We start from the raw sequence: 10,510 nt of genomic DNA, 5'->3' as shown, positions 1-10,510 counted from the left end.
AAAGGTAAGACTTAAGCTGACCCTAGTTTTATAGGGACATCGAGTTGTGCGGCGATACTGAAATCTAGGATGGGGGGGTATGTTTTGGGAGAGTAATGTATTTTAATAACTATCACACCTTTACTAAATGGTGTTGTTTGCAAACTAATAATGAACAGACTGTGGAAGGACTTTGTACATTTTCACACAAGGATCATGAAGTAGAACGGAGTTGGTGTGAGATGTGTTGCCAAAAGGACGTCGCAGTTGATAGCAATAGTATCTAAAAGAAAAACAAATCAAATCTTTGTATTCATGTGCAAAACAAAACCAGACAGTGTTAACAGTGGGTTCTCGATATGAAAAAAGTTGGTCAGCTTTCCCCGATCACTCTTTTTGTAAAAGAATACCCACACTTGAAGCACACGTCGCACACTCATGATAACACAAGGCACTGTATTTCTAATTGCATTGCGTTTTTTTGATTGGATTGTAATTGTCGGACTACATTTGCTTATGAAAGTGCCATCCCAGACTTTTTTTAATATTGTTATTTAATGATAGTTTTATTGGTCAACATAAAAATGAAATTCCGTTTTCACACGTACCCAACAATTTAGTGCAATCACGCCTCCTTGTCGTGCGGTATCCGTGTATCAGGTCAACACTTGATGACTCATGGTCTATGATAAATCATGATAAAGTATTCATATTTATATAGAAGCGTTCTAAACCAGTCTGTATTATCAAACTCGCCAGCATTTTTCTGATCAAACCTGTGAGGAATCAGGCTTGTTTCTTTTTCATGATCCTTCAGTGAAAAAGCGTGTGCGTTGTGTTTGATATGAAACTGCAGCGTGTGGACGAACTAGAAAAGAGAAGATGTTTGTTGATGTGACATAAATAATAACTGATTCATTAAAGAAAACCTAACGAATGTACCACTATAATAGATTTAGGCCTACATCTTCACTTAAGTGTTGTATTGGTCTTCAGCTGGGTCGATATTCAGTTCCCAGGGACATAGTTATTAAGCAATTCTGTAAATATCATTTTGGGATCTTTCAAAACCACTCTCTCCTGTACATGAAACACTGTAAATGGTGTCAATAACAGATTTTCTTTTTGTAAAAAAAAAAAGTTTTAATAAGAGGTTTACGGTGACACTATTTTTTCTTTTCCCTGTTCATTTCGGATGTACATGACAGGTGTGTGATATAAAATGTCACATTAATAAATTAAGTGATTACTTAATTGGTCTTGGATACTGTTGATTACTGTACAATTTAAAGAATTTCAATCACTTCAAACCCCTTAAAAATACATACTTCAGTGCATGGCTACATAACATGTTACAAAATTATTATCAGCGTCAGGTGATGATGCAAAGAAGCTTGAAACTGAAATATTTATATTTTATATTTAATCATAATTTTTCTTTTAGCCCTGATACTATACTAAGAAGTTTTACTTACTTATACTTACCGTGTTATAATATCACTATATTTTTGAATTATTCCGCATCTTGCGCAGTCCCAGTTTTGTTCTAGTTTGGCTTTATCTAAATCTAAAGGTTTCTTGAAAAAAAGCATCAAAATAGCAACAAAAACGAGAAGAAAACAAGCAAAAAAAAAGTATCAAGAAGTGACTAAACAAAGCCACATGAATGTGACAAAAAAGCGACGACGATGCAACAAAAAAGTGCAGCAAAAAAGTGACAAAAAAGAGATAAAAAAGAAAGTGGATAAAGTAACAACAACACTGCAACAACAGTGTTGTTGTGTTTAATAAAAAAGTGTCTTTACGGCAGAATATTGTGATGACAGTAGTGCATGTTAAATATATTTTATTCACATTTGTACATTTTTGGTTGCTGATATTGGCATTAGAAAAATATCCCACAGGCATTTTTATTTACATGAAGATAGAAATATACTTTTTCAAAATTTTCAATCATAGCCTACAAACACGTCTGCTGTAAACAGTCTTGCTCCAGATTATGGGTTCTCTGCTCCATCTCTCCATCATCTTCAGTTTCCTGTTCGTCCCTGACCACAATTGACAAGGCGGCTTGACAGTTCTCATCATTTTCAGACGTCTCGTCCTGCTCCGCCCTGATTTGCACATCACTCGAACCCTCCGCCTCTTGTCCTTGATTGTCTGTAAACTGATTGTCGCTGCCATTTCCATCCCCGTACTTTTCTTCCTCGTCTGCGTCGCCGGCCTCGTCTTCAGTCCCTGGGCCACTCCCCGTCGCCGGACACTTGTGGTCTCTGTAATAGCTCTGCCTGGTGAAGCCCTTTTTGCAAGAGGAGCATCTGAATCTGTAGTTGTCCGTGTGAGATTGCTGATGCTCCAACATGTGAGCTCTGCGACTAAAGGTCTTCTGACAGAATAGACACTTGTATGGCTTGATACCTGCACGACAAATCATGAGGTTAGACTCTGATTTCATTATTGTGGATCTGTCATTCTCACCTGAATGAGACAGAATGTGTGCTTTGAGCTTGTCTGGTCTGTTGAACTCTTTGGTGCAGCCCACGTGTGTTCTGAAGGGGTTATGGGAAAGGGGTTGACTTATAAACTTGATTGCAAATTGATTGATTACAAACTTATCCCGAAACATAAACATACCTGAACGGACATTTGTACTTTTTGAAGGGTTCATGGATGAGCATATGTCTCTTGACTTTGTCCTTTCTGTTAAATGTAGCATCACAGAGGGAACACTTGTATGGCTTCTCTCCTGAAAACATATCAGAACCTTAAGTTATCAAAGGCATTGTATGAGCCTACATTTGTTTGGGTGTGTGTCGTAAAAGTGCTACTAGCTTTCAATCAATCAATCAAAGTTTATTCATATAGCACTTTACAACAACACAAGGAAGACCAAAGTGCTTCACAGAAAGATGAAACAATTTAAAAACATCCTAGACTCCTAGAAGCCAGTTTGAAAAGATGAGTCTTTAATCTGGACTTAAAAAGGGACAGGTCCGTGAGAACATGCAGACTGAGGGGCAGGCTGTTCCACAGTTTAGGCGCTGCAACCCTAAAGGAACGATCGCCCCACTGTTTGTACCGGGATCTGGGCACGTCCAGAACCATTTGATCTGCGGACCCGAGAGCCCTGCTGGAGCGATGTACGGTCAACAACCCAATTAGCGGAGCGAGACCATTAAGGGCTTTAAAAACAAACATTAACATTTTAAAATCAATCCGGAAACGGACCAGGAGCCAGTGCAAGGAGGAGAGGAAGGGAGTGATGTGGCTGTGTCTGGATGAACCAGTGCACTAACTGTAACCGGTGAAGTGATGACAGTGGGAGGCCAGAGTAGAGAGTGTTGCAATAGTCCAACCGAGAACAGACAATCGCTTGAGTCGCCTTCTAGAGGTCTTGGCGCGAGAGAAAGGACTTTACCTTGGTCAATAGACGCAGCTGGAAAAAGCTGGCTTTGACAACACCACCTTTGATTTGTTGTTTGAAATTCATTTCTCAGCCAAAGACAACTCGCAGGTTCCAGACGGCATCATGGACTGGGCCCATGACCCCGGACTGAATTTGAGGGACATCCATGCCAAAGAGCCAAAGAGAACAAACTCAGATTTTGTTTTGTTCAGGTGGAGAAAATTCTAGGCCAGCCATTTCTGAATGTCCAAAAGGCCGCTATGGAGGAAGCCAAGAGCAGAGGCAGTGCTAGGGAGCACCGGTAAATAGAACTGGACATCATCAGCGTGAAGGTGGAAGAACAAATGATGTACAAGACCTGGCCAATGATGGACCCCTGTGACACCCTAGATGACAGCGGGACAGAGGAGCAGGAATAGTTGTCGACCATTACAACAAAGCTCCGGTCAGTCAGGTAGGACCTGAGCCACTGCAGGACTGTGCCCTGAACACCAACATGCTCCGCCAGTCGGAGAGGAGAACTGCGTGGTCCACGGTGTCAAACACCACAGTCAGGTCCAGCATCTTTCCCTCTGCGTTAGTGTATTGTATGCTGTATACTCAAAGTACCTGAGTCTGTTGTGTAATGAGAGCGGCCCCCCGTTGGCCGTCGAAAAGGACAAATGTGTTTAGTTTTGTGATTTCAGAAGCAGAGTGTTGCAGATGTTGGTACCTGAGTGAATTCTTGAGTGCAGCTTGAGGTAGTGATCAGTCTTGAAGGCCTTCTTACAGATCGGGCATTTGAACCTTCGCCCGATGCCATGAGTCGGGAGGTGGCGCCTAAAGTACCTCTCACAGGGGAACACCTTGTGCACACAAACAGCAAGTGATCAGATATTTGTAAACATGCTACGTTTTAGCTCACTCAAAATATACTGTTTAATGTCAGATCTTTTTTTTTCTTTTTTTTCATTATTGTCATAAGGGCTGGGTACTGTTAAACGATACCAGTCTAGTATCGGGGGGAAAAAAGGCTTAGGTTCTACTGGTATCGAAAAGATACAAGTATTGAAAGCAGGTACCAAAAAGAAATATAAAATCTTTATATTCAAGTTGTTATATTTAAAAGTCAAACAAAAGTTTGGGAAAACAACTGAAAAAATTGAGGAAATTTTTGAAAAAAAAATTGGGGAAAAGGGTCAAATTTGGAGCAAAATTAGTATTTTTTTTTTTTTTTTTTAATTATGAAAACATTGGGGGGGAAATTTAATTATGGGAAAATTGGGGAAAAAGTAGGAAATATTTGAAAAAAAATGTGGAAAAATTGGGGCAAAATTAAAACAAAAAAAACAAAACAAAACAACATTGGGGAAAAAAATACAATTATGGAAAAAATTGGGGAAATAATCATGTGACAAATTGGGAAAAAGTGGAAAAGTGTTTTTTTCTGCCCTTTTGTAATTAAATACAGTTTCTAGGAAAAGGAATAAATTAACATTAATCTGTTTTATGGTTCTATATGACAAATAAAGGGTATTGAAAAAGGTTTTGTTCAGGTATCAGTACCAAAAGCCAAGTATTGGTTGGTTTTTGGTACTGGTATTGAAAAAAAATTAACAGTACCCAGCCCTAATAGTCAGCCAGTATAACCTCGTTGTTTGTAGTGTGTTTTATTATAACATGCCTTTTGACAGTGGGGACAGGGAAAGCTGTGTGAAGCAGTGAGGAGATGTTGTTCTAGTGCATCTTGTGTAGAATATCTGCTTTGGCACTTCAAACACCTTCATAAAAAAAATTAAAAAAACAAACATAATAAATTAATTTAGCCTTGAATCACTTCCATATTTGCCAACAGTCAGGAGGGCTCGCCCGACCTGTAGACTGCGGCTTCCTTGCGTGTGCTCTGCTGTGGACAGAAGCAGTGCGAGTACTGGTGCACTCCCAGTTCGAACAGCGAGGGGAACACTTTGTTGCAGAGGTGACAGCGGTACGTCAGCTGCTCCTGGTGCGTTCGGATGTGCTCGAGGAACTGATCCAGCTTCTGAAAGGTCTGGGAGCAGGACTTCAACACACATTTATAAACCTGCGAGGGAGACGTTTGAAGATAAGGGGAAATCCGATGCTTTTTTTGCTTGTTTTTTTACTGACAGCTTCCACTGACCTGTTCGCATTTGTGTTGGGTTAGATGTGATTTGAGTTGAAAGTATGTTTTGTACTTGTTGGGACAGAACTGACACTGGTAGGAGCTGTCGACCACCACCATCTGCTTGGGTTGGGTTTGCTCCTGTTGGCTCTGAGTGCTTTGGTTCTGGGTTTGTGAGTGGCCGTTCTGCACAGCGTCCACTTGGCCAGTCTCTGCGTCTGCTTGAGTTAATGTCACCCTTTCTTCCAGCTCCATTGCATCGTCTGAAAGAAAAGAGAGTTGGACTTTAACAGGACATTTTACACGTGTGTCTATTACACTTTTGCCTTCTTGAAGTTTATAACTACTCAATGCCTTTTCTTGATGCAGAAGATTCTTTAACCAAATTGTTATAGTGTCAGTATGCTGTGCTTAACCTCTTAACCCCCACCTGAACTGAGCAAGTTTCCTCTATGTAAATAACTATGTAAACAAAACAAAAAAACGACGAAAACATGACAAAAATGTGAGAAAAATGCGGCGATAAAAAAAAATCAATTTTGTAAGTCGTAGCTTTCAAATGAGGGTGTAAACTCCAGTCGAGAGGCTTTTAGATTTAAGTGAAGCTGAACTGGAGAAAATGCGCTCGGTTAAACTGATCGCATCTTTTTTTGTCACGTTATCGCTGCTTTTTTTAATCACATTTTGATCGTGTTTTCAAAGTTTTCTTTGCTTTTCTGACGCTTTTTTTTTCTGTGTTTACGTCAGTGTTTCATCCCATTTTTGTCACGTTTTTCTGTCGCTCTTTTGAGGCTTTTTTGTTGCTTCTTCATCACTCTTTAGTCGAGTTTTTGCTGCTTTTCCTGCATGTTTTTGTCGCTCTTTTGCCACTCTTTTGTCACATTTTTCATCCTCGTTTTTGTGGCTGTTTCAACGCTTTTTTCAAGAAGCTTTTAGATTTTGGTAAAGCCAAACTGGATCAAATGCACTGGGTTCAGGTGGGGGTTAAGAGGTTAAAGCCATATTTATTTGTTTGTGTCGTCATTCCTTCCAACCAACATCATAAGCACATGTTTTTGAATATGGCATCACCTTCACTTATTAAACCGTAATTCTAGATACTGTAATCTTTACCTGTCTGTCCCTCTTGCTCCTCACAGTGTGGGGGGATACTCTGTGGCGGTGGCTCCTCACCCTCTAGTTCTGTTTGCTGCTGGCCTCCATTGACGTCTTCTTCCTGGGAGGACACGGGCACCACTTTGACTGTGACTGGAGACCGAGAAACTGTGCTGGACGTTCCCATAGGCCACACCTTTGGAGACATCAGTTAATTATACACTGTTGACTGTCGCATTGTTTGTGCATAGACAGTTTCAGAGTTACCTTGTGCGTCTGCATGTGTTTTTTCACGTTGGATTTCTGGGCAAACGCACGGCCACAGACAATGCACTGGAAGGGCTTCTCTCCTGTGTGACTGAATAGGAAAACAAACATGCAGTTGAAGTAATTGTTCATTTAAGTCATGCTATTTATTATTAGTATTATCAGGTTTAGCAAAAAACCTCCGAATGTGCTGCTGAAGGTCAAAGTTTTTGCAGAAGATTTTGTCACAGAAATTACACTTGAGCTTTGGACCTTTCCCTTTTAAATGATCTGCTATTGGAAAGACAAAAGTCAGACATCCAGGTAGATCATTATGCTATCTATCTGGTACGTTTCCAATACGAACCAGTCGCTCCCTCTGCGCCCTTTTTGCTGCTTCTCGGGCGTTTGGGAATGATGACCTTTTCGAACTCTCCCATCTCGTTCATGTTGCTGGAGGCGCTGCACGTTTTGGTTTTGGAGCCTTGTTTTTCGGGGCTGTAGACGGGAGGAGCGGTGAAGGGCTGGCTCCCTACACACTGACTGGGCACCTGTGGAAATGGGATACATGAGGATGACGGTTAGAGTTTCCGGCGGAACAAAATAGGTCAGCACAATTTTGAAAAGAATTTAAAAAATCAGCCATGTCTGAAAAGTATTGCAATTGGATTAACCTCTTAACCCCCGCCTTAACTGAGTGCATTATCTCCAGTTCAGCTTTACCTAAATCCATAAGGTCACAGCCTATAGGCCAGTGTAACGCCTCATTTGAAAGCTAAGACCTACAAAACTCATCTAAATGGATCTTTTTCCTTGTGCTGTTGTCACTTTTTTGACATTGTTTTCCATCGCTTTTTTGTTGGGTTGTCCTCACATTCATGCCACATGTTCAGCGCTTTTGGCACTTTTTTCTCTACACTTTTTTGTTGCTCTTTTGACAGTCTTTTGCTGCATTTTCATACTTGTATTCATATATTTTTTGTTGCTATTTTGTCAATTTTTGTCACTTTTCTGTTGCGTTTTCGTCGCATTTTCATCTTCCTTTTCGTATCATTTTTGTCGCTTTTTTTAGGCAAGGAATGTTTATTTGTAGAGAACAATACGTACACAAGGAAAATAACAAAAGCTAAACCATGAATATTGTTACTGCCACTTTCATTCTGGATTTAGACATTGTTAGAGTTTTTATTTCTCTCACATCAGGAGGACTGTTAAAAAAGACTGTAAAACTGAAATGTAAGCCTCACTCTGGACCTGAGCACTGGACTAATATGGCCATATCACCTGGTTCTCGTTAGGGCTCTTAAAAAAAGCTCACTGTTCACTTGCCTGTACGGGGTGAAATGGTTGAAGTCCTAACGTGTGGATCTCTGTGCTGGCTCCTCCAGACATGTGTGGCAATGCGCTGTACACTTGTACCACTGAGTTGCTGTGGCTGGCTGGGACCTGAGAGGACAGATTCTGCTGGGACGGGGGCAGCTGGGGTTGCTGGGATGGCTGCGGCTGTTGCTGCGTATGCTGCTGAGCGTGCTGCTGGGGCTGCTGCTGGTGGTGATGATGAAGGTGGTGGTGGTGATGGTGATGTTGAAGGTATGATACTCCAGCAGTGTGCATGCTCAGGTTGCTCTGGGGGCAAACAACAGAGGACAAGTTAAGCCAACTTTTATCCTCTGCCAAAAACAACTTTGACTGAGTTTGCATGTTCTTCTTGCACACCTGCACTGGTGTCTGCATGGCTGCCATGGGCTGCTCTATGGAGGTGAAGGCAGAGATGGCCGACATGAGCACATCATCACTGACCAGGACGTTTCCTTGGACCAGAGTGTGAGTTAGAGGGGAGGGGGGCACAGTGATGTATGTGGACACCTGCAAACAAGAAAAACATGTTATACTCTTCTCCATGGCAATTACATATTATTGATGTTTGGTCAGAAACAGCTATTAATACTACACTTAATGTGCTCTTCTGAAACTGCAGTCTGCAGCAGTTCACCATTAAAATGATGTGGCTTCTAATAATAACAACTTTACTCTCTTTTGGCTAAATGTACAAATCCTAGACATCATTTTGTCTTGAGCATAACATTTGGATGCACAGGAATTTCTTAAAAATGTACCTGTCTATTTGTAGGAGCCTGTGGTACCGAGCTGATGGATGGGACAGGGGTGTATACGTTAGTAGAGGCCAGAGACACAGTGGACAGGGATGGGGCATTGGACTGGCACTGCTCCCTCTTGTGTGTCATGAAAGCAGGGAGCGAGTTGAACTGTTTCTTACACTTCCCACACAGAAACACGTCCTCGTCATCTGTGCCGGACACATGATTACATGTCATTTAATTCACATGTGTATATGTAATCTATAATCTATATGCAAGCTATTTTACATACCCATAGACTGTATAGTGGAATTCCCAGACACGTTCTGATTGTTGGGGTCTGGAACTCCACCCTGGCCATCGAGAAGTGACTGAACTGCCAGAACAGTCTGGTTGTCCATTCCTACAAAAAAGCACACAACAAATCGTATGGAATAAGACTGGGATGTACAAGTTTATCCACAACTAGAGAATATGATCCTATTGTATTTCTGAATTGACAAAATAAACAAAGGCCATTCATTCATGTTTTGCCTGTAAATCTCAAGGGAGGTGTGCTCCCCACAACAAAAATAAATAAACTGCTAAGTGCAAAAATGTTTTGATTTAGAATAATAAGGACACAATGTATACAATTAAAAGGCAACACAGTAATTGGATAAGATTAGTTTATTTCACAGGGGACAGTGCAATGTCATAATACACATGAATAAACATGGTTAAAAAAAAAAAGTCAGAATTAGCCAGGGCCTATTTAACATCTGTAGTCCCCTGGTCATGATGCAAAAACACATAAAATAGATGAGGCATGCAGCTGTGGTGTTTAGGACGTTTCTATGACACACTATGGTATTACACCATATATAACATAATGTTATACATACATATCTGACTAAATCAAATAAGTGCACTACTATTGCACATTTCTATTGTTTTCTTATATAACAGTTAATGAATTATGCATTTAATCAGTTTGTTTACAATATCACCTCTTCACTGTTTCATATTGTGGAGGAAATAGGAGGGCCACGCTCATAAGGATTTGCACGTATAAATAATCTAGATTCGTGGCTTTGTAATTGTCGTTGTGATTTTACATGAGTGAATTATGCGGTAATAATCATATTATTCATACCTTCCAGCACCTCAAATATTGCCTGCGCCATCTTGAAGCTGTCTCACTACGGGATCGGTGCTCCACTAGCACTGCCTGCCTATTTGAAGACGCGAGAGAGTGCCGTGCTTTCGAAGTTATATCATTTTGTTAGGACATTTAAATGCATTTAAAGTCAAATAAAATGAAACATCAACAACAGAAAATAACTTTTTTTCATTCTATTTTCATTGTTTTTATATTTTATTTAGTCAGAGGAGTCCTGGCACCGTGGAGCACCCGGAGACCTACGTGCACATACCCCTGTCCTACAGCAACTATAAAGGCTAAATAAAGCATTTGCAGATATTTTGTTTACAATAAAAAATATTATTAATTAGCACATTTGTCTTAACTTTAAATGTGTAAGTGTTTGTCCCTAAATTTCCAGGTACCTGAACGCATCACGT

The 10,510-nt window shown here is 40.5% G+C and overlaps 1 protein-coding gene across 1 annotated transcript; it reads right to left on the bottom strand.

Moving 5' to 3' along the window:
• Positions 1-1,818: 1,818 nt before the first annotated feature.
• Positions 1,819-10,143, bottom strand: znf341 (zinc finger protein 341). Its single transcript, XM_079558972.1, has 16 exons — positions 10,083-10,143; positions 9,240-9,350; positions 8,966-9,156; positions 8,565-8,714; positions 8,178-8,474; positions 7,216-7,399; positions 7,049-7,142; positions 6,870-6,960; positions 6,621-6,798; positions 5,526-5,770; positions 5,239-5,447; positions 5,049-5,145; positions 4,098-4,230; positions 2,614-2,725; positions 2,458-2,528; positions 1,819-2,397 (listed from the first exon to the last, which is right to left on the bottom strand). The coding sequence occupies exons 1-16, from the start codon at positions 10,111-10,113 to the stop codon at positions 1,940-1,942; spliced, it is 2,652 nt and encodes an 883-aa protein (XP_079415098.1). The 5' UTR covers positions 10,114-10,143; the 3' UTR covers positions 1,819-1,939.
• Between the last annotated feature and the right edge of the window lie 367 nt (positions 10,144-10,510).

The sequence above is a fragment of the Gobius niger genome (genome assembly GCF_951799975.1).
Source record: "Gobius niger genome assembly, chromosome: 6".
Taxonomy (NCBI): domain Eukaryota; kingdom Metazoa; phylum Chordata; class Actinopteri; order Gobiiformes; family Gobiidae; genus Gobius; species Gobius niger.
This window is presented reverse-complemented; position numbering and strand designations above follow the sequence as displayed.